The sequence below is a fragment of the Pavona decussata genome, unplaced genomic scaffold (assembly GCF_977016875.1).
Source record: "Pavona decussata unplaced genomic scaffold, jaPavDecu1.1 SCAFFOLD_69, whole genome shotgun sequence".
Taxonomy (NCBI): domain Eukaryota; kingdom Metazoa; phylum Cnidaria; class Anthozoa; order Scleractinia; family Agariciidae; genus Pavona; species Pavona decussata.
The window spans coordinates 1,240,822-1,265,735 of NW_028145488.1; the positions used below are offsets into that span (position 1 = coordinate 1,240,822).

Below are 24,914 nucleotides of genomic sequence, written 5' to 3' on the forward strand. Positions count from 1 at the left end.
CGTCACACAAGAAGGGATGAGTGGGTCCCCTCCCTCGTGATATACGCGCCGATAATGGATTTTGATCGGGCCGTTTTTGTTGATCCCTTCTAGGAGAGAGCAGACTTTGATCCATAAATTAATTTTTAGATTTGAAGCTACGACGAAGAAGAAAAAATAAATACCCGACCGAAAACGTGACACAGGTAGATTTTTAAAGATACGACGCTCATTTTTTTTTTCTCTCATTTTTATATGGGGTCCCTCTCGCGGGCTTTTCGTATCAAGTTCCTTCGAACGTACACCAGACAATTCAATTGAAAAATGAAAACCATAAAAATTTGTTATCCATGGCAAGAATACGCTTTGATCTTGCATCAATTTGATTATAAAGTACGTGCTTTCCAATTTCGACGTCCTGAAATAACATGTTTAACACCAAATTTGTTTAAAATATTTCACTATGTACGTATCCACTGACAATGCACTGTGCCGAAAAAGATGGCGACATGATACAGTTACCCACAATTCTTAGCGTACAAAATTCTTAAAAAGGCTGATTAAAACGCACCGAAAAGTTCGTGTCACCCAACTGTCTCTGTCTGTTATTAAGGCCTGACTGTTGACGCGAACTATTTCCATAAGATGGAGTATCATCGCAAACTCTATTTTGTAGCTCTTCTCGCAGTAATACCTCATGTGGTTACAGGTAAGCAAAATTGCGTTGATCTCAACGTTGGCCCAGCTTTAAATCGGAAAAGAACAAACACAAGCTTTTCTCTTTGCGCACCACGTAATGTTCGTGTGGACTGCTTGGCATATTTCACAACTTTTTTTCCATTTTAGCGTTATAGTGTTTAAACAACTTTCCAAACAACTTGATACTGTAAATTTTCATGTACTCATTTTTGATACTAGCTTTCTATGATGGCCTACAAGTTATCCATAACGTACATTTTTAAGTTATCCAAGGCTTGATGTTCGACTGTTACCTCTACTCTGTCAGTCCGCTCTGTTGATTTTCAGTTACATGCTGCTAAGCATAAACGTCTTAAACAAATCAGCTTACACGATACTAGCGCAAGTCGCTTTTTGAAACTTGTACAAAGATTGAGAATTTTTTGGGGTGTCTATAAGGCCTATTTATGTAATGTAGAACAACATGAAATGTCCGCACACTCCGGAGTACTTAGATTAATTTGTACGCCCGCTTCTCGTGGAAAGTATTGAAAAGTAAAAGAGTTTAATTTTGTCCCTTTCATTCTGAGCCAAGTTCTTACTAGGAAGTGAGCTCCCTGAGTTTATTTTTTATTTTTATTTATTGATTGATTGATTGATTTTTTTTTTTTGTCCGGCCGTTAGTAACAGGCGACTGAACCACGGCGGTGAACAACGTACACAAAAGCAGCAGCTCTTTCAACGGCCAGTAGAAATGTATGATGTTGAAGTATTCGATTCTGTACATTCTGAGTTAACAGAATGAAGAAAGAATATAGTTTTAATAAAATAACTGTCAAATTTTAGTCTGGAACAACACCGGGAAACCTGACCCCAACAGCTGCAAGCATCGGGTAAAAATTCGGATGAATAATGAATTTTCCACGAGAGGATCTTTTCATTTACATTGTTGGTGGCCGATGAAAATTATTCTTGCCTTTTAATATTCTCAATAGACGAATGGTTGAAACTAGGGTTTTCCTCCCCTGGAATTGTCTTAAAACCAGCATAAGGTTCCAAGAACGTTAATATTCAGTTCGCGGGAAAAAAATACAAGAAAATGTATGAAAAGTTCAAAACACGACTGGACGTTTTCTGGCACAGCTACATCCCTCCAATTTTTTTTAAATCCTTTTCCTAGTGCCAAAAGTTTCCAATTCATGAATTTTTCAGAAGCGATGTGTTATGAAAATTATTTGACATCGGATTTCCAAGAAAACACTGTTATTTCAAGACGTGTTTGCCTACTCGTCAAACTGGCGTCGAAGACCGTGATAAGGCCTATTGTGCTATCATCGTTTGACTGGCCAGGTGTTTTTAAGGGAAAATTGCGAAGGAAAATAACAGAGTGAATTAAAAATCAACCTAGTAAGTTAAAAGATTTTCAAAAGGAACACAAGTGACTCTTTCTTCGCCTAAAACAAATTTATTCTGGAAAAAGTAAGTATTAAGAAAGCCATCTCAAGGCTTAAGGAGGCAATACACCTAAATTTGAATGAAATTTGAAGAGGTTTTAAGAAAGGATACAGGAAAGAAAATAATCTTTGGAACACTAACAGACAGTTGTACCCACGCAAGAGCACCCCAGGTTGCTTGTGGACTAACTTGGTATCCGTCTATTAATTATTAACTACAAATGCTAATTTTAAAACTTCACTAAATCACTGTTAATTTCACCAATCTTTCTAGAAAAACTACTCCTCCCAAATATACCCAAAAAACACTTAAAAATTCACAACGTACCCCACAATACAGATTCACGATATGATGATAGGGTTTTTGGATTGCTTGAAACGCGAATGAGATATTTTTATTTAAGCCATGTCAAGTGGCGGAAAAATGGCGTGCAGGTGTAACTCCCCTTTAAGCTCTTCTTTGAGAGATAAAAATGATAGACTTGTTTTCAATTGACTGTCGAAAGTAATTTCGCGTTTGCTTTTATTTTGCCTTACTGCACTCTGTGATTGGTTAACAAACCTTGCACCAGTTTCTCAACCAATGAATAACATCTATTCGAGCAAGATATTGTTGAGAATAGCGAATTTCGAGATTGCTTATCAAAAGTTCCAAAACCAATCGTGCCTTGCTCGCACGCGTTTTCAGTGCGCTTGGCTCCGGTCATATGTATTTTTTGACTTCGAATTCTGATTGGTTCATTGCGTTGTTCGCGTCTGTTGTGATTGGCCAGAGTGATTACTTTTGTTAGTTTTACCACATGCAAATGAGAACTACTCTAATAATGCTTTCCTAATTCTTGATTAAGCCTGTCATCCCAACCCCGAGTCAAAACTGAATTGCGAGTTTTTGCATCACCCGTCTGTCATAATCGACTTCTCATAACACCAAATTACGAATGGCAAATAGACCGAAATATTAAAGTAATCTAAATGAATTGTGAGCACCATTATTTAGTGTACCATATTTTTGGCTATCGTGTGGGCTATCAGCACGTGCATATGTAGAATAGAAACCTTACAAAAACATGACGGCCACTATAACAAGAACGTAAAAATTCTTTTTTTTATTAGCCAAAATTTTGCTGTGCACGACGTTCTCTGCAAGACAATGATGTCACATAACATATCACATGAAAAACGTGGGCACCCAACGCTAGAAATTTTCTTTTCCTTTGTGGACATGAACGCCTTTGCTACTAATTATGTTCCTGTACTTTTCGTTCATATTGTGAACGTTTAATGGGTTGGAGTAATCACAAGGTAGTACCAGACAAATCAATATTTATTTCTAACTGACGTTCTAGTTGGCGTTGCCATCTGCCAAATGTCTAATTAGCCCCTCTACCTATTACCCCCTCCCCATTCTCCCTACCCACCCCCCTTGTAACTCTCCCTTTGTTAGACCTTAGATTAATCCGTCCTCGGAAAGCTAAATTAAAGGAATTAGTATGCTTGTGGTATTTGATGTTCTTCTCATTGCTGCGATCATTACAAGTCCATATTTAGGTTTCTGTATCAGAAGAAGAATTTTATTTGGAGGAATATTCTAAAGATGAATAAAGAATATTTTAAAGACGAATTCGTGGAATGATGAGATCTGGTCCCAATTAGTGACAGGAATTCGCGAATAAGGGCATGATCAGACCTCTCTGAGTATACTGACTATAAAAATAAGCAAAGTGGAACTTATTAGCGAAAACATTTTGTCTTGGTTTGTGACAGGCCACTGTACTGATCTGGATCTTGGAATGCAGAGTGGCTCAATCCCAGATAACAGAATCACAGCTTCCTCTGAACTAAATATCAGCACACCAGCCAAGAATGGCCGATTGAACTACACAGCAGGATCCTCATGGTGTGCGTCCACAAATGATAGCAATCCATATCTACAGATTGATCTACAGACGCTTCATATCATCTGTGCTGTGTCAACTCAGGGGAATTCCCAAGCAGATGACTGGGTAAAGACATACACTTTACAATCATCTAGAGATGGTAAAACGTGGAAAAATTATGAAGACAATGGTATAGTTAAGGTGAGCTTTAGTATACAGCAAAAACTGCAGCCAAGTAACAAGCCTTGAACTGAGAAGGCTAATTCGATCTCATGCAGAGAAACTACCTTTAAGGAGACATTTTTCGCCATATAATGGATAGCTTACCACTTCCAGCGATATTCCGGTCTCGTTACAAACGCTCATACGTGCAAGCGTCAAGCGTGTGTTTTTTCCTTGCATACTGTTCTTTAAACCGAAAGAGGTAATCTTAAGTTTGAAATGTAAGTATCATTTTTCGTTTATTTAAACTCCAAATTTCAGAATTTCCAAGGAAATAGAGACAGGAACACCGAGAACAAGAACATTATTTGGGATGGCATCTTAATAAGATGGCTGCGATTCGAGGGAAAAACAAGCTACAATAAGTTCTGTATGAGGACAGAGGTTTATGGAGTGAAACAAAAACCAGGTAAAATAACAATACTAGTTCTGAGGTTTTCTTTCGGTCAATGACGTTTAAGAATAAAATTTGAAATACTTTTTTGTAGCTTTTGAATTTATGCCCTATGTATACTTAATTTATTCCATTTAGTGTTGATTTATAGACAGATATGAGACATTCGAAGAAAATCCATAATTCCGCCTTGTCACCCATACGGGGTCCACGTGAGATAGCATTGCGCTTGCGTGACCTCAGTACGTTGTTGTACTTGGTCGTGAACGCTTGTTTTGAAATATTTTGCTGCAATGGCCATTTTTATTTTTACAATGTCGGTTAAATCGCCTTCTGGTACTTCTAATGAAGTTCCTGTGGAAGTGCACTCAGCACTGGGAGAGAAATCGCATAAGCGCCCGAAACGCAGCACTGACAAAGACAAGCGTGAAGTCATAATTCACTTCCGCTACAACGACATGGCGAGCGCTCAGCTCAGTGCCTTGCAAAAAACATGGAAAAAGGGTTTTCACAGATGACAGTCTTTGGCGAATATTTTATCTCAAACACTTGAGAAATACGTGGTTGAAGACGAGGAGGTCACCGAGGGTGATCCAATCGACAGTAATCCGTCAAATTCCTCACAACAAGAACTTCGCCAAAAGGTGACACCAAAACAACAATCGCCCGGTAGGCACATGGATGTTGATGCAAAGGTCAATGACCTTTTGACTAATTTCATAGAACATGGCACCGAGAAACAATCCAACGGAGCCAGTTTGGTTAGAGATTTTTTGCAAACTCTCAAAAATTACTTAAGTCGGAGGAGACAGGACCTCCCATTCACGAAGAACGCACAAGAATTGTGTCGCGTCTTGTTCGGGAGGCATGCTTGAAGACTAACTTCAACTGATCTGGCCGGGACAACTTCAGTCCTTCTGTTGGGTCACAAGACCTACCTTTTCAAAAAGTGCATGCAAACATCCGTTGTGAAGGGCATGACAGCGCTCGCTCGAGTCGCAGACGCCATTTAAAAAAAACGTCAATGAGATAAATGGCGGGAAAGCGCTCGTCCAAGAGGCCATCGATAGCCTTTCCTTTTTTGCTCATGCAAAAACCGAGCTGAGCACTAGACGGAAACAGGTCGAGTCATCAAACCGGACCTGCACTCTGATTATAAGCACCTTTGCTCAGCGTCTATACCAGTGACTGCAGAACCTTTCGGGGAGGATTTGTGTAAGCAAGTAAAAGATATCTCCAAAGTGAATTGGGTTGGTCGGAACGTGACATCTAACATGTCTCATCAAAGAGGCCACAGCTACACTCATTTTGGATACAAATCTCGATCCTCTAAAAGTCCGCCAACCGAAGCATTTTTTGTGCTGGCGAACGACCGCAGAATTCAGACTGCCTCAAGCAGAAGGGTCAGAAAAAGTGAACCCAGATTCTGCAGACTTACCAGAGATAAGTTCAAATAATTTTGGCATAGAACCAGCACTTAAGCCAGCAGGTAGACTGAAATTTTTCCTCCCTGAATTGAGAGAGTTAACATCTGATTAACAGATTCTTAAAACAGTTAAAGGTTTTAATGTTGAGTTTGTCGACCGTCCCCCTACACAAGTACTTCCTCCAGAGTAAATTCCGTTTAATCCGGAAGAAACACGCATTGTTGATTCAGAGTTAGAGAAACGTAGCAAAAAAAGGGTCATTGTTAAATCCCAACACTGCCAAGGAGGAATCATCTCCACAATATTTCTTCGTAAAAGAAATACAGGAGGACATGGAGTCATCGTCAATTTGAAGAACCTGAATCAATATACCGGCAACCATCTATATGGCATCCATAGATTTACAAGATGCCTATTATTCTGTCCCCAGTTGATGAGAACTACCAAAAATATTTAAAATTCTCTTGAAAGGGGAAATTATTTCAGTTTACCTGCCGTCCCAACGGTCTTGCATGTGCTCCTCGGCTTTTCACAAATTGCTTAAACCTGCTAACTTTTAATCCACTTTCAGGTAAGTAGGGCACATGAATGTTGGATATATCGATGATTCTTACCCCTAAGGGCCTTCATTAGATGACTGCGGTAAAAATGTACAGGACAGTGTCCAGCTTTTCACTAAAGTGGGTTTTCTATTAAACAAAGAAAAGTCTGAGAATGATCTATTATTCAGTGATGACGCAGGCAAACTCGTAAAAAGAAATTTAGAGTGCTTCTATCAGGATTCAAACCTAAGACCTTCCCATTACTAGTGCAGATGCTCTACCACTGAGCTACAGGAGACTCGTGGGAGCTAAGGCCAATAAACTAGGTTCATGGGACAAACATCCTGCATACTGCTATGATTGGAATGTCAATTAGTGGTATATGCGCAATAAAAGGGAAATGTGATGTAATAATTTTATCCTGGTGAACAAATGAGAATGATATATTATCCAGTAATGACGCAGGTAAGCTCGGAAAAAGAAATTCAGAGTACTCCTATCAGGAGTCAAACCTAAGACCTTCCGATTACTAGTTCGGATGCTCTACCACTGAGCTACAGGGGACCCGTGGGAGCTAAAGCCATTAAACTAGGTTCATGGGACAAACATCCTGCATACTGCTAGGATTGGAATGTCATGTGTGGCATATGTGCAATCTGTGATGTAATATTTTAAGCCTGGTGAACAAATGAAAATGATAATGGTAACGACGAAGGCAAACTCGGAAAAAGAAATTCCGAGTGCTCCTATCAGGAGTCGAATCTAAGACCTAGGTCCTTATCTAGGTTATTATCTTTATCAGGCTTCTTAAGGGAGGATTTGAATCTCGTCCTGCCATGGTTCGTTATACTGCAGTGTGGGATGGAAACAAAGTTCTAGATTATTTAGGACTCTATCTCCTGTAAACGAGATTTCTCTTAAGGGTTTAACTTTGAAACTTACGATGTTGTTAGCTTTAGTCACTGCCTAACGGGGGTAATCACTACTTCTTCTTAATATTGAGTCTATGGCAGAACAGGCTATCTAAAGCATTTCAGCTACGAGAACATGCCAAACAGTCCAAAACAAGTTCAAAATGCATGGTGATTGAGCTTGAAACATTTTCGAACCCAAGGCTGTGTATGGTGACCACTCTTAGAGAGTATCTCATTAAAACTGAGCTTCTTTGGGAGCCTTGTAGCAAACTGTTACTGTTATGTAAAGAAGTATAGGCCTGTGTCTGGAGACACAATTAGTCGTTGGGTAAGGGTGTGTTACAATGTTCTGGTATTGATGCGACAATTTTTAAGCCTTTTTAGTATTGAGCCTAACTTAATGATTAATATGACTATGTAATATATTTTAAGATTTACTGTAGCTCTGCCATTGATTTTAATCCCATGTTACTATGAAAATACTTTTTTTCTTATTACTTTATCTTTCAACAGTCTCAACTGTAATAGTAATGAGCCCACTTTTACAAAAATTGCTACGTAATGAATATGTCTTAAAATCAAAAGTTGAACGAGACTTACCGGAAATTGAAGTTCGACTGGAATCCCACTTGTCACCAACACAGAGGGATTACGTGAGATAGCATTGCGCCTGCGTGAACTTAGTCTTCAAAGCACCACCCCTGGGCATCGCAGTCAAGCTATAACACAGGTGGGATCCAAGGGAGGGCGCGTAATCCCTCTGTGTTGGTGACAACTGGAATTCCAGTCGAACTTCAACTTCTTGTTAGTGTCGTTCAATTTTTCAATTCCACCTTGTCACCCACAGAGGGACCATGTGAGATTTTACTCCAAAACTTTATTGGCAAAATGTCCTCTACAATCGTTTTGTCATCAAACTTAGCAAAAGTGGATTCTGACCTCCACCCAGCCTTGTCAAGAATATCTGACATTAGTATAAATCTACTAGCGTTCTATCACGAATGCCGTTCTCTGGTTAGCTACGCTACTCGCTATCTATTCATTGATAGATAGTGAGTAGCAATTTTCAACAAAATGGCGGCCGCTTCCTCGCGTTTTCGAAGCGTCTGCAATGAGGATATAGATAATTTACTTGTTTAGTTTTGAACGACTAGTAGATTTATACTAAGACAATTAGATTATTCGCTCTCGATTACTATGCATGATAGCCGGATTCGGGCTGCGCCCTCATCAGTTATCACGCGATAGATATCTCGAGCTCATAATCTCATTGTTAAATAGAACATCATTTAGTTTTGCCTTAGAAGTTGAAGCCGATCTGGTGCTGTCTCAGTTTCAGTTTATTGTTTTTGCCATAAGTTGTTCAAATGCAAAAAAAACTAATTATCACTTTAAACACTATTGGCGAGGAGGCCCAAGGGAAGCCACCGGGCTTATAAGGAATGGGTTTCCTCAGTTAATTTTGACTTACAATAGCCTTCTTTTCCGTAATCATGCAACATCATGACATAGAAGATACACCTTGACTAATCAGAAAAGTTAATTTCAGTACAAATTATAGATGCCTGAGTATTTTGTTAAATGTTACTGAGCTGAATTCTTTGAATCAAGAATGGCAGTGGAAAGTACATCAAAGATGAATAAAACAGTTCAAATATACAATATATAAACAGCTGACTACAAAAGTGCGGTGGTGTGTTCGTTAGTTTGTCGCACTTTCGATCAGGCAGTCGGATCAGATCGCGAGGGTCTGTGGCTCAAGGCTAAGGCTGGTTCATTACTGTGCTGTTTCCTTAGAGATGAAACTTTGCTCTTCGTTGTGTGTCTTCACTCAGGTGTATAAATGGGTACCGGCGACATACTTTCTGCGTGTATGTAATAGTTATTCTTCTCTCTTATTTGACCACCACTTCTCCCGCCCGATCCTCTCGCACAATCGGAAGGCATTTTTGTAGTTTTGTAATACATTAAAAGGAGAACAAACCAAAACCTACAATTTTACTGAATATGTTCACTAGTAAATAATTTAAGTAAGATCGTCAGCGCACCTTTTTATCAACTTGGAGAATTAGTTCTTGTATTTCGCAAAAGTTTGAGACTCACTAATAATGCTGCTTTTGAATACTATTAAATGCCACCATACACATGTGGAACGAACTAAAAATACTACTACAGTTGACGTAATCCAATTAAAACGCAATTTGATTTTTAACGCAGAAAACCTTGCTTTTAGCAAGAGCACATCCCAGTCTTCGACGTACGTCAGTGACATATATGGTAGAGGTTCATCAGACAAAGCAGTGGATGGGAATTCTGACACAAAATTTAGGAATGGACACTGTTCACACACTTGGGAAAACAACCCCAGTTGGTGGCGAGTGGACCTAGGCTCAGATCACGTGCCAGTATTTGAAGTGCGCATAGTCAATCGGCTTTGGTGGAGCCATTACCAGGAGCACCTCATGAGAAATAACGACTACAAAATAACATTAGGTGAGTACTTTTGAAACAACCTGTTTATTATGAGGCAATTGATGGAGTCATTAAGTAAACAATGATGGAAAATCACAAAATCAACTGTAAAAAACATGAAGTTCACCAAGGGACTTTTTAAGATCAGAGGAGGTTTTTGGGGTCCAAGAGGATACCTTACACCCCTGTGTAACAGGCATTCACACGAGGCTGAGTAGAAATGCCCAAATTTCCCAAATTGCGCGACGAGAAAACTGACGAGAAGAGTTCACCGTTACATGCTGACACATGTCATTAAGAGGATACTTACACATGCCATTAATTCAGGAGCAAACTAAAAACAATTAAGCCAAATGTTAGGCATCAATAAATTGATTCACCTACATTGGAGCTTACTACCGCTTGAAAATCACACGTACACAGATCGATAAAAATAGAAAACGGTGGATTCAAAGAAGGAACTTGCGGAGTAATTTCTTCCACTGAATTTGACCTGCTCCTTCCTTCTATCAAAAGGATACTGTTATGCTCGGTTATCGTTCGTTGGAAGAAGAAGTAGCGAGGTGAAAGCACTTGCATATTAATTGTTGCCATGATTGATTTCAGTTTCTCAATCAAACAAAACAATATCAATCCGATCCAAGCTTTTAACTTTTGACACAAGTAATATTTTGCTGTTTCTTGTAAGAGACACGAAAATTAAACTTCAGGGATTTCCTTTCTAGCTACAGCACTTGATTTCCAAGTATTTTTGGTAAAAACAATCCGGCTTAAAAAGACAAACTCCAAAGAACCTGAAACAAATAGCTTTTTTGGGGTACAAAATGTAGAACTGGCGTGCTCAGCCAATCAAGAGAGAGTATTTTTGTCGTTCGACCAATCAGGAGTGAGTAATTTTGCCCCCGGGAAAAGGTAAATTAAGAAAAAATGCCTTCTGTTACAACAAATCGACATTGAGTATATTTGTCCTCTGTATTGCATTGCTATTGTTATTTTTGATGTTCAGTTTGTTGCACATGCACTAAAAATATATATAACTGCAGCAAGGATGACGAATTTGTGAGGTTGCTACGTTCATAAGATAAGCAGACTTCTATAAATGCTATTAAAAAAGGAATTGTGGAGCTCCGCTTTTAGACTTGGCTAAATATATATATATATATATATATATTATGAGTTTGGATCACGTGTCAGTTTATGAAGTTCGCATGGTCAATAGAATGTTATGGCTACAAGACTACGCAAGAATGCAAAACAGCATTAGGCGAACGCCTTTACGCTGACCTATTAAGCAAAGATTGGTAGACTGAGCTAAGTTTGGACGGCGGAATGCCCATTGCAGATGATCTGAAAACCTTCATGGTCAACGGATTGGTGTGAGCTGGTAAAAAGTTAATGTACGGTCGGTTATGATTTATATTTAAATGACTTGTCAGTGATTTTTCATTGGAGGGTTATTTACCGACTTTCCTTTGGTTGTGATCATGATTTGTTTCGTCTGTGCCATTTTATAAAGTTTCGCACCACAAGTCGAGTTTACGACACTGTAATAGTTTAGATTTATTTTTGTATTGTTGTGGTGCCACATTTATGGCCAGGTTTTTATCAGTATTCTCTAAATTCACATTTTGCGCTCTTTTAAAATGCCTCAATATAAGAACTATAAGCTAATGGCACTTTCACGATTACACTGTTTGATATCTATAAAGCGAATACAAAATACTTACTAAAAGAAGCTGCTTGTGAAAATTGCGACTCCTTTTCTCCTCTCAACGGCAGGTCACAGCTCAACTGTTACAATGAACCCTGAATGTGTGGGACGGTACAGTTTTACTGATTTTATAGCATCAGCTGTATGTTACAACAATCCACTGAGGACTGGGAGATATGTTGGTATCATGACTACAAAGAAACAGGTTCTTCAGCTATGCGAGGTGGAAATTTACTCACGAGGTAATTTAACATAAATCAAGTTGGCAATGATGAAAAAGGGATAAATGATGAGGAAGAGGCAAAGTTGCTGCACTATTCATCTGGCTTATGGCCAGAGGCTGGAAATTTTTATATGAAGTGTTAGTTTGGCAGCGAAAATCTGTCATCTACTAGTCATGATACATGAGTACCCAACGAAGAAATTCAAGCAAAATACTCAACATGTTGTCTCCTATATGTTCCCACTGAGAACGTTTTGTGATGGTTTAATGACATGCTTGTGTAAGCTAATACAGTAGATCTGTTCGGATTCTTTATCTGAAAATTTAAGTTACAGGAAGTTTTAGGGAACAATTAATGTAATGTTTAAAACACGAGCAGCTTGTTTTAGCGGGATTTGCTGAAAACCACGGGGCGCAGCCGAGGGGTTTTAGACACGATAAAACACGCGCTGCGAGTCAGTTTGAGCGGCTTCAAAAACATTCCTGAAAAAGCGTGTGTCAAGAGAGTTCATAACAATGATGCTTTAGTGAACGTTGGAAATTAGCATACGAGAAATACATTAAACACCGCATACCAATAAGGAGAAGGTTTTATCGGGTTTTAAAACCACTCTATGTGATGTTTTATCGACCATTTGATAGGTCAATGGGCTTATCAATTATCGATGGAAAATGATAGCAGACCCTTTCTTTGAAATTTTAACGACATGTTTGCTCCTTCAAAAACGAGAGGAATTAGTTTTCAATTGTTACGATATTTACCGCTGAAATTTTGTGGATGAAACTAGGGAGTAAATAATGGCACGCAAATAGCTTGGCTCGAATTGAGTCCGATTGGACATTAACAACCGAACTTATTGTTACACTTCTTAAGGACGAAAAACTGTTCATGTCAAGGTCTTTCGGGACAGTACAGTGTTTATACCAATGGAAAGATGACCGGTTCTTTTGCTCAACCGCGCGCTAGTGTAAGTTTCATGAGTGTATATAGCTTTACTTCCCCCAAAATAACTTAACGTTTATTCTGGTTTAAAGCTGTTAATGGAAATTACACCAATAACTAATACATTGGGAATTGTTTTGTGGCAATTCGTATATGACAGAAAACCGTACTGATGGTGACATCTTAAACTGAAAACTAAATTCGTACTTATAAACTATTCCCTCAAGAAAATCTGGCGTTTCACAAGCCAACAGACCAAATAAACACGACGCCGAGTGGTCTTGGTAACGCAAGCAATGCGGTAGATGGTGGCAGCAATACAGATTATTTTCACCGATCTTGTACACACACACTTGACGCAATTCATCCCTGGTGGAGAGTAGACCTGGGACGAGTGGAGCCTGTGATTCAAGTGTACATTGTCAACAGAGGAGACTGCTGTGGAAGAAGACTGAATCCATTAGAAATCAGAGTTGGTATGTTGGAGTCACATCAAACCTTCCTGTGTCAGTTGTTTGTACGCTGAATAAGACTACTAAAGGCATAACTTGGAAAATGAATAAATCATAGCGGTTTAACGGGCAATAACAACAGGGAATATTTAGGGCGGAATACGTTTATTTTAATTTCAAGTTCTGAGTTGATTCGTTGTGCGGTGAAAAGCTGGTGGACACTTTTTTGTATGGATCCTCTGGAGTAATAATTAAAACAGTTAACAAAACATTCGGTAAGCAACTTTTCAGTCACCTTCCACCCTGCATCCTACAATGTGTTTCATTAGCTGTTCTACTTTCTTTTGGTACATGTCACATACAAGCGAAGTTCTGATCGTGATCACAAATTGCAATATTTTCGTTTCTAGGTTCAATATCCAGTAATGGCGGATTATCTAATCCAAAATGTGGCGGTCATTACAGCGTTCCTGAAGGAAGAGGCATGTCGTTTTTCTGTCGCCCCAGTTTGTACGGACGATATGTGACTATTAAAATTACTAAAGGGATGTCTGGGCCACTCACACTCTGCGGAGTTGAAGTATACTCCGCACGAAGAGGTACCTTCACTTGCTTTTTTACTCTGATTTTTAAGCCATTAATAGCAAGATTTTTAAGCCAGTCATGATAGGCCTCGTGGAAACATCGAAATGTTGAAGGGATGATTATTTAAACGAAGTTTTCGCCAGGATAAAGAAAGCCCTGGTACCATTTGTTTTCCGACGGCTCCTTGCTATTGTGATAAGCTTCCTGAATAAACACAAGTAAATTTTTTTCATTAATTTTGACACCACCCAAATTAACATTATTGATGCAACCTTACAGATTGACCTTATGGTTGAAATAAACAATAAGAGAACAGCAGTGTTCCTTTGAGAGTAACTTGTAGATATGATGGTCAAAACTATTGAATGCCACTAAACGTGGTTCCTATAAAAGCCCAGATAATCCACTTCCAAATATTGGATTCAAGACAGCTGTGTTCAAATGGGAACTGAAAATTGAAGATAGAAGAGTCGTACAATCAATACCTAATATCTTTTATAAATTAAAGAAATTGCAAATCAGTAAGCAAATTCAGGATAGTGTAAGTATCTCTTTTGAAAAGAAAGTGGAAAACCAAAGGCAAGAAATATACTGCCCTTTTCCTTCTTGATTGAAACGATAACAAAAGGAAAGAAAATACATGTGTTTATGTCAAACTGCCTGAAGAGAAGGGTAACCCCCACCCACCTCCGGTAATCAACAAACAAAGGGGGTCTTTCCCCAGTTTGCAACGATCCATAAACAAATGACCGCAGCAGATTCTGACGTTTTTGCATAATAAATCTATATAATTTAATAAGAGCAGCACTTAGCTCCAAGCAGGCAATCATGATCAAGGTTGAATCAGGCAAGACAACTGAAACAACATTAATGTAAGATATCCCGCCACGTTGAATCAATTGTTAATGTATTTTTACGTGCAAGTGAAACTAACACATGCAAATGCCAGCCTCTTTCCAACCATTGTATATTTTAACGACATAACGAAATGAATCACTTTACCAGTATCATGAAATTTTTAGCTGACATTATTGTCGCAGAAGGCTTTAGAGTTTCGTTACAACTCAATCCGACTTTCTTAGGCGATTATGGCCTTCCGAGAAGATATCCACCGAATTGAACAGTTGGGACGTCCCCCTGAGGTCCATACAATATTACCAGTATTTACGCTTCCGAAGACACTGGGAGCAGACTCAAGCTCACCAATTAAAACATACTCTCATTATGGTAATTATAGGCATTTCGATTTGCACTATTTTATCGCCATAGGAATAAAAAGCCCATATTTTTTTTCAGTAAACAGGCTTTTGATTTTATTCGTGAGATACACATTCAAGTTACTCTTGGTACATGATTTAAATTGCGTCAGAATTAAGTTGTCAAATATCTGTTGTTATTAAAAGTAGTATTTGTAACCCGTCTCGATTAGCCTTTGCTATATTCGGGTAGCGTATGCGACGGTCTTCAGGGATTCGATGCGTTGGCTCAAAGCACATAAAATTGACAACTACGGCACCTCTGTATTGAACTTATTATTTACATTATTTCAGCCTGTCAAATTCAAGCAGTTGGTGTAGCCAGTCATAGGGAAGTTCCAAGTGATAGATTCTCGGCCTCGTCTTGGCGTAGTGGTTATGAGCCTTCTGATGCTCGTCTGAATGGCAATGGCGCTTGGTCACCAAGGACTGATAGTGACGCCATCTACGAGTACCTGCAAATCGATCTAAAGTACGTGTTCTTTATCTGCGCTGTAGCTACTCAAGGAAATCCGATCGCAGATCAGTGGACAACAAAGTACCAGCTCCTTTTATCACTGGACAATACAAACTGGGTCACCTACAAAGAGAACGGTATAACAAAGGTTTGTAACGAATAGTTTCAAAACTCGGTAATTAATAATGGCTCTGTAGAGCCACGCATAATCTGTCACACGTAGGACATGCCGCGTAGTTCGTGTCTTTAAAAATTAGAAACCAACATGCTGCTAAATAAGGCATATCGGCAATTAGCTAATTACCACGTTCTAAAGCGGTAAAAATATGGCAAGAATGGATTCTCCACCAAACGTGTTGAGCACTCGCTTGGCTTTGAGCGTTAGAGGTACCGAGACTGAATTACATTTTCAGGTTTACTTTACTTGACTTGATGAACGGCTTGTAACATCAGCTCTTCTACTACTGCATCAATAACAACTCGTCTGACAACTGACTTCTTTCAACTAACCCTAAGAACTGAGAACTGATAACAAGCTCCAATGTTCGCAATTAAATACTCTGACCGTGGGAACTTACAGAGTCTCATTTACCACCCAACTAAGAAAACCCAAATAAACCAAATAAATAGATACGGAACTTCCAATCATGTAGTATCCGACAATGGAGCCTAACGGTTTTGCTAAAAATTTATAAAGACTTCATAAAGCTACAGAGCTTCACACACACGGCTACAAGCTCAAAACATCCTCAGTTACTTAGAATTCACGCGAAAAACGCTTAGAAAGTAAAACTACTGCCACTAAGAAGAAGAGAGTTTATGAGCAGACGAGATCCATATCTTGCACTCGTAGCTAGACTTTTGGAACAACCCTACAAGCGGGATAAGCCCTGTGCAAGCGCTGATGAGCATAAAGCTTAACACTATCTTCCCAAAAACAATGCAAAAGTTGACTTGTACTCTTTAAAACTACAAGAAGTTCATTGCCAACAGAGAGTCAGGGCAATACAGACAGGACGTCTACTATGAAAGGGCGCAACGATGAAAGTCTCGCTGGTCGTCAGACACTTGAACAATTCCTGGAAAGTTACAATCTGCTCTTAAAATTCTAACAGCGGATACGAAAAGTGAAAATAGTTTAAACAACAACAGCAACAGCAGCAACAACAACAATAAAATGACGCGACAAATCTACTGACAAAGTTTTTTTTGTCAATTACGTGCTGGATAGAGGAGAAAAATGCTATGAATATCAACCCGACAGAGTGCTGGAAACTGACAAGGTCAGAGTGCTTTGGGGATTCAACATACCGAGTACAAGTAATCATGTAACTCCGAGAGGCGAGAAGACCAGCTATTTTGGTTGTAGTAAAAGACAAGAGCGTATGCAAAATAATTGATGTGGCAAAACCAGCTGGCGACTGCACAGTTACCCCAAAGGAAAGAGAAAAAATTGAGAAAGACCAAAAGATCTCAAGCGTGTTGATAGCAACGATATGGGCTATGGGGAAAGTGGAGGCGTTACCTGTTGTTGTAAGAACTTTTGGAACAATCTCAAAATGTCTCGATAAGGGGAAGAGAAAATTGGTATAAGGACAAGACCGGAGAAGATTCAGAAAACCGCATTGCTAGGAAATGCAAGAATACTAAGAAGAGTGCTTGAGACATGACAAGAAGTGGACAGACCCTTGCGACCCTCGGCTACTTCCTGTAACCAGCTCTCAAGGGATGTTTCGAGATGACCAAAAAAACTGAGTTCCTATGTACATAATAATATTATGTTTGTTTATTCACTACCTGTACAAAGTGAATTTCATACCAGCGGTAGTAACCACCATTTTTTTTATTGCAGATCTTTAACGGAAATAGCGGAAGAAGGGATATTGTAAAGCACAGTCTTCAGGAGATCGCAGTAGCGAGTTTCATTCGGTTTCGGCCAATTTCACTTGATGTAGCTCTGAGAGTAGAGCTGTATGGAGTTATTGCAATTGGAGGTACTGCTTATTTAATTTCATTGTAGTTTTTTTTAACGGCAAATTTAAATGAATTCCATGAGCTAATAGCGTAGTTTAGTGAACCTTGCCGTGTCCCCAAGGGATATACGAACGAACTGGACTCGAGTAGACTACACTCTTTGACGAAAGGTTTGATCTCTTCTCGTATTCGTTTTACAACAGGCGCGTGAAAGCTAATTCCTTATCGAGGTAAAAAAAATCGTCATTTTTGTACTATTAACTCGCACATTCTGATTTGTCATTGTTAAGCTTTTCACTAAAAAGAGGTCATTCAATCAATGTTAAGGCCCGTTGGAACATTTTGCTTCAACATGCGTTCAACACTTTGCTGAACTGAATGTCGGGGGCGTTTGAAAAAGTCGTTCAACATCGTTGAAAGTGTAAAAAAATGTTGAATGCTTGTTGAAAGTGTGTTGAATCAATTTTAAATTGGTTTAAAGTTCCATTCATCGTCGTTTCAACACTTCCTTTGTTCTTGAAAGTATTATTATAAATGGCGTTGAAGCCGTTTGATCACTCCGTTCATCCAACATTTGCCCAACACTCGTTCAACTTTTGTTGAATGAATGTTAGCCAACTGTTAAAACCGTTTAAACAGGCCTTTACGTTAATGATGATGTCAACAAATTTGACTCAATAGAGTAGCCTTCGGTTGGTCAACTGATGATTGACATGATGATGGACTCGTTGATTGATCATTTGACTTACTTAACTATCAATTAAATTATTATTAATAGATTGATTTCGCGGATAAATAAATCAGAGCCTTGTTTAATTGAGTTGGCCTTTTTGTGACTGATTCAGATTTTGTTGAGTTTAACCGACTAACTGAATCAATGAAAGACTGCTTTACTCACGATGGATAGAATAATTGACGAATTGCTTGACCATTTGACTGACTGACCTGTAAAGGCATTATATTAATTGATTGATTTCACGGATAAATTAATCAGACGGTTTGAGTTGTTTTGATTGTTTAACTCCAGTTCCTTCAAACGCTCCCAGCGGATTTACATTGGCTGCAATCACTTCTACTAGTATCTTAGCATCTTGGCAGCTACCACAAGTGGGCTCCAGAAATGGAATCATCACAGGATTTAAATTGTACTTCAAAGGAAAAGAATCTAATGACTCAACAACCATTCTAACCATTCAAAGCGCTTCAATCCTCACAAAGACTATTACTGGGTTGGATAAGTTCTCTGAATACGAACTTCAAGTGTTGGCCTTCACTTCTTTTGGTGATGGACCAAAGAGTTCTGTTAAAGTTGTGAAGACAAAGGAAGATGGTAAGGGATATCGATCAGGCTATATTATTTTCTCCAAATACTCTAACCCATCTTGTACAGGAAAACGTTTGCCTCTGGCTTTTTTAATTTTAAGTATTCTATTAAATACCTGGATAAAACAGCCCTAACACTTGTGAAAATATAAAGGCGAAGCCTTAAAACTATTAAAAACCCTGGCCTTGCTGGATTTGACCAGTGATTTTGTTGTAATTGATAAATCAACCGACTGACCGAACTTAACAAATGACCGGCTCAATGAAAGACTGATCAACTGATCACTGAAGGCTGATTGAAGCATAGATTGATCGCCTGACTGAGTCAGGCAACAATTACATTGTTTTAATGAATTGATTTCACGGGTAGATAAAAAAGATTTTTGTTTGTTTGTTTTTTAATTCTAGTTCCCTCGAAAGCTCCCAGCGGATTTACAGTGACTGCAATAACTTCTACTAGTATCTTAGCGTCTTGGCAGCTACCACCAGTGGGCTCCAGACATGGAAATATTACGGGATTTAAATTGTACTTCAAAAGGAAAGGCTCTGATGAATCGTCAACCGTTCCATTTATTAACAGCGTTTCAGTTCTTTCCAAAACTGTTACAGGATTGGATAAGTTCACAGAATACGAACTTCAAGTATTGGCCTTTACTTCTGTTGGGGATGGACCAAAGAGTTCTGTTAAAGTTGTGAGGACAAAGGAAGATGGTAAGAGATATCGTTCAAGCTATATTATAGAGCGTATGCAGTCACGTGACGCGATCCCATGGCAATCATTTCCGTCCGCCATGTTGGTGTTCCAAATTTGATTCCGAGTATAGTCGCGCGGCTACAGTTCTTCGTAAATATTATCCGTTTCTTTCATTTCTATGCGAAATTTCTTTAGTGAAACATCAAAAAAGTTAAGATGGTACTTAAGACGGAAAAGTAAGACTTTGACTGCCTTTCAAGAGTTAGTTATAGTTCTTATGAAGCTGAGATTAAATGTACCACAGCAAGACTTGGCTTACAGATTTGATGTAAGCCAGTCAATAGTCTCAAGGGTATTTTTGTCCTGGATGACTGTGATGGATATTAGACTGACACCATTGATTGTTTAGCCAGAAAGAGAGGAGCTTTGGAGAACTATGCCAAGGTGTTTTAAGTATTCTTTCGAAAAGAAAGCTACGATAATCATTGACTGCTTTGAAATATTTATCGAACGGCCTTCAAATCTACTTGCAAGGGCCCAAACCTTTAGTAATTATAAGCACCATAACACAGTTAAGGTACTGATCGGTATCACACCTCAATGATCCATTTGTCTCGTGTCAGGAGCATGGGGGGAACGTACTTCTAATAAGTATCTGACTGAGCATTGTGGTTTACTGAAAAAACTGAAGCCTGGTGACTTAGTGTTGGCTGATCGAGGTTTCACGATTCAAGAAAGTCTTGTCTTTATTAAGCAAAATCTAGCGGTCCCAGCATTCTCCAGAGGTAAAACTCAGCTCGATCCCACCGACATTGAAAAAACCCGTGGAATTGCAAATGTAATGATACACGTTGAACATGTCACAGGACTTTTGAGACAGAAGTATTCAATTTTGCAGAGTGTTTTACCTGTGGATTACCTTATGTACCAGTCTGATTCCGGATGCCCAATGGTAGACAGAATGATAAGGGTCTGCTCTGCTTTGACAAACATAAGTCCCCCAATTGTACCATTCATAATAGGTTGTAGAAATAAAACGTAACATTGAGTCGGTGACCTAGTTAAATGGTAAAATTAGTGGACATTACATACTAGCTTTTTATGTTTTTATATTACTTTTTATGCCAGTTATGGGAATTTGATATATCTAGACACAAGACACAGGTGATAAATTTCTTTATTCTCCTCACCAGTCTGCTTGACAATGTATTGACCTTGTGAGGGGAAAATTGTTTCTAAATAGCATTGTATTTTCTTGCAAAACAAAAGAAGAATACAGCAAGAGACACTTAGGGCATTATCTACATTCTTCAGCTATTGTGCTTTACATTACAGTAAAACAGCTTTAAAATAAGAGTAAAAACGTACTATCAGGCTAATTTCTAATATTTTTGTCTAAATTGACAACCACACTTACTTATCTTAGCATTTATAAGTTCCAAAGATTCAAATGCTTGCTTAACAATTTTGTAAAACTGAAAATAAATTTTGTAGCTCAGATACTTATAACATTGGGAACAGTTTAGGCTTATTGTTTCTGAGACAGTCAAACAAATGTTGTCTCATCACTAAATCATCAAACTGGATAGTTTGTGGGAGTATGCCATGAATGAGACATGTCGTAAATGCTATGGAATAAACCCCACAGTCACTTCTATTGCCTTGTTGTTGGACAGCAACGACACGTATGCCAGAGAAGTTTCCAGTGCCAGCCAAGTTTTTTTTACCTGCTCTACAACTTCATTTTCGATTACGTTATGATACAAACTGTCATACAATTCAACAAGCCCATCATCACTACGTACTGTGCTCACACATACCAAATGCTGATTTCCTGTGTGTAAGATTTGAATGAAATGACCTGACACTTATCCAAAATTTCTAAAGGGGCCAAGAGTGGGTCTTTGCAGTCCCTCCATAGTTAAGTCAATGGCCCTCACGAGAGTTTGTGCATGGTGTATTATGTCACAGTCCAGCCAGCCAGTTGGTGAAAGAATCTACTGATAATGGCGATTAGCCAAGTTGCATAATCTAACTAACCTCTCAGTATCACCAAAACCTGTGCCAGTGCAAATTACCTCCCCCTGATCATTATCTTGAATTGAAGCATTTGAAGGCTATACAATTTGCCTAACAGATGATTTGCAAGCAGGACATTTTCATGTTGTTCTTGCGTTGTTTGGCATGCGTTTGTAGTGAAGACACTGTAAGTAAAAAAATTTTCCATTTTGACATATGTCACTGTGGCATTCATGAATTGTGTCAGTTCTCAGTGCTTTTTGTTCCCAAGTGCAAACTGTGTCTAGTTTTAATGCTCTCTGCAAAATGTCTTGTTGCACAGGCTTACAATTCTTCTTAGGAAAAGTGCATGATTTATGGCAAAGTGGGCAGAGCCAGTTGTTTGGAATACTAGTGATCTTTAAGCAAGATGGATGGAACTCTGAAACTGGGCATAACTGATTGCTGCAAGATACAACGGATAATGCAAGTGAACCTCTGTGACAAAAACATGTCCCCTTAGGGTCAACGGGTTTCATGTTCATTTCTCTTTTTTCGGAGTGTACCATCTCCCAAGAATTTCAGGTAGTATACAATACCTCCAACAATGGGTTAGCCTAGGAAGCACACTTTTCCAATTCTCATTGTTAGGATACACTCTTTCAACAACAAGTTCAACCTGATTGTTACTGGGACGACAGACAACAAAATCATCGTAAGCTCGGCCAGCAGTAAAACGTTGTTGCTGCACCTGGTAGTAGTACTGGTGATTTCCTGAGCATGTATTTATCACCATTTAGAAACAAACATGAGCTTTGATTTTCTGTGTAGCTGATGAAGTCAGCATCCTTGAGTCAGTAAGGACATTTGATTCCCACACACCTTTGACCACAGCAATCGCACGCACAAAGAAAATCAGATGTTGCATGAACCCAAGGGTATTCAGCACTTACAAACATCCCGCATTTTTCAATTTTGAAATTGACATGATTCTGTTTCATGATATTCTCGTTAGCCTTAAGAGCCAGACTTTCATGCTTACACCCACACTCAGTAGCAGTTGTTGAAAATTTAAAAATACTTGGATAGCAAATTGTCTTGATCAAAGATGTTGATGGCTGAGCTGGATCTTTATGACTAGCTTGCTTACTAACAGAAGCTCCGATCCTCCCAGCTCGGTGATGAAAAAACTGTGAGCCTGCAGCCTGGCTTCTAGTATCCTCCTCAATTAGCTTTAAGTCCTCCTTGGAAAGTTCCAGTTTGATAATTGAGCATGCTTCTAACAGTTTGCGGTTTTCCATGTCTACGTATGCCTTATCACACAAGTCTGTAATTGGTCGTATGTGACTGCTTTTAGGCACAAATGATTATGAATAGAAATAAATTATGCTAAGGACAACTGGTTTATTTTTACAAAGATCAAGTCTAGCAAAAAATTCATTGAGTTCTGAAGTATCTGGCGAAGGGTTGTTGGAGTCTTTTTGTCTGCTTTCACTGTAAACTGCAATGGTTCGGAGGCACACGATTGGTTAAGATTCTCCAAAGTAGGATCTAACTCTTGCTTAAGGTTTTTGGCCGATTTAAAGTTGATATCCTTTACCTCTGCAAACGAAGCATCTTTCGTATAACGTGGTAATATCCAAGCGCATTTCATTTCCGTGCAGGATAGCTTTTCACGGATTCTGTTAAAGGTCTCTTAAAAAAAGAGGACGCTTGCAATGTTTGAGCAACACTCACCCAATCCAGCCATGCATCGTCGACAGCGCGCACTCAAGATTGTCCCCGTTTTCTTTGTAGTTATCCACAAAGGAACGCACGGTTCATTCATTTTTATGCGAGTGACGAACCTTACCAATAACCACAAACTAGTTGTCAGCTATAACTCGTCTTTGCACAGATTTGATAAATCCAGATACCATATGATTATAAGTGTGCAGACCTTTGAAGGCTTTAAATTGGTCCTGGGTGTAGTGGCTCGTTTCCAGAACTTAAAATGACACCACATCGATTGACTCCACTGACGATAAAGATTCTGAATCGAATTCCTTTTCACTTAACAAAAAAGGATCAATTCCTACCGGCTCAATTTCCTCATAGTAGCGCTTTCGTACATGCACTTCCAAGCTCCTTGCATAATCTGAAAGAGGAAATCCCGCAGCGGTTTCATCCACGATCTTCTTAGACATCTTATCGCAAGGTGTGGATTGTGGAACACCAACATGGCGGATACCTCGTTTTCATGAGCCTCATTATTATGCATGACGTCACTTGCTTACGCCCTATTGTCTTCAAATATTCTAACCCATCTTGTACAGGTGAAAGTTTACCTCTGGAGTTTTTTAGTTTTAAGGGTGATATTACATACCTGGATAAAAACCGCCCTACGACTTGTGATAATATAAAGATGAAGCCTGAAAAGTATTTACAATCCTGGCCGTGTTGGATTTGACCAGTGATTTAATTGTTACTGATAGATCAACTGACTGACTGAACTTAATAAATGACCGCCTCTGTGAAAGACTGATCAACTGATTACTGAAGGCTGATTGAAGCATAGATTGATCGCCTGACTGAGTCAGGCAACAATTACATTGTTTTAATGAATTGATTTCACGGGTAGATAAAAAAGATTGTTATATTTTTGTTGTTTGTTTGTTTTTTTAATTCTAGTTCCCTCGAAAGCTCCCAGCGGATTTGCAGTGACTGCAATAACTTCTACTAGTATCTTAGCGTCTTGGCAGCTACCACCGGTGGACTCCAGACATGGAGATATTACGGGATTTAAATTGTACTTCAAAAGGAAAGGCTCCGATAAATCGTCAACCGTTCTATTTATTGACAGCGCTTCAGTTCTTTCCAAAACTGTCACAGGGTTGGATAAGTTCACAGAATACGAACTTCAAGTGTTGGCCTTCACTTCCGTTGGTGATGGACCAAAGAGTTATGTTAAAGTTGTGAGAACAAGGGAGGGTGGTAAGAAATTCTGTTGAAGCTGTAATCTTTTAGGTTTCTTTCTTTTAAAAGCATTCCAGATAGTCTTGCATGGGAAATATTGTACGCGTAGCTTTTTATTACGTAGCATCGGTAACAACACCCTATCTAGACCAGGGAAGGGGTGAATTCTGCCCGCCGCGATTTTGAATCTGAAATAACGTTTTTTAAAAAATGTTATGCAGATTCAGAAATTTATTTGAGTTGGACGTCGTTTTGACAGGTAGTTTATCAGAAAATAGAAAATCACTTACTGTAACGTTCCTTTTTTTAGCTCATAATAATGTTCCTTTATTGGTTTTGATTACTTTTCGTTCAATTTCGGCATTTTGTTAAAGTTTTGTGAAA

At 38.9% G+C, this 24,914-nt stretch overlaps 1 protein-coding gene and 1 pseudogene across 1 annotated transcript in view; both read left to right on the forward strand.

Annotated features, from left to right (window-relative positions):
- The window catches only part of LOC146477695 (uncharacterized), an 83,920-nt gene that overhangs the window by 53,216 nt on the left and 5,790 nt on the right, over window positions 1-24,914 (forward strand). Inside the window, exons 8-12 of the mRNA XM_085113123.1 lie at window positions 15,424-15,734; window positions 17,439-17,580; window positions 18,588-18,890; window positions 19,292-19,594; window positions 24,246-24,548. Coding sequence (XP_084969249.1) covers window positions 15,424-15,734; window positions 17,439-17,580; window positions 18,588-18,890; window positions 19,292-19,594; window positions 24,246-24,548 — 1,362 coding nt within the window. The remainder of the gene's footprint in view (window positions 1-15,423; window positions 15,735-17,438; window positions 17,581-18,587; window positions 18,891-19,291; window positions 19,595-24,245; window positions 24,549-24,914) is intronic.
- Window positions 4,919-6,061, forward strand: LOC146477698 (uncharacterized; annotated as a pseudogene).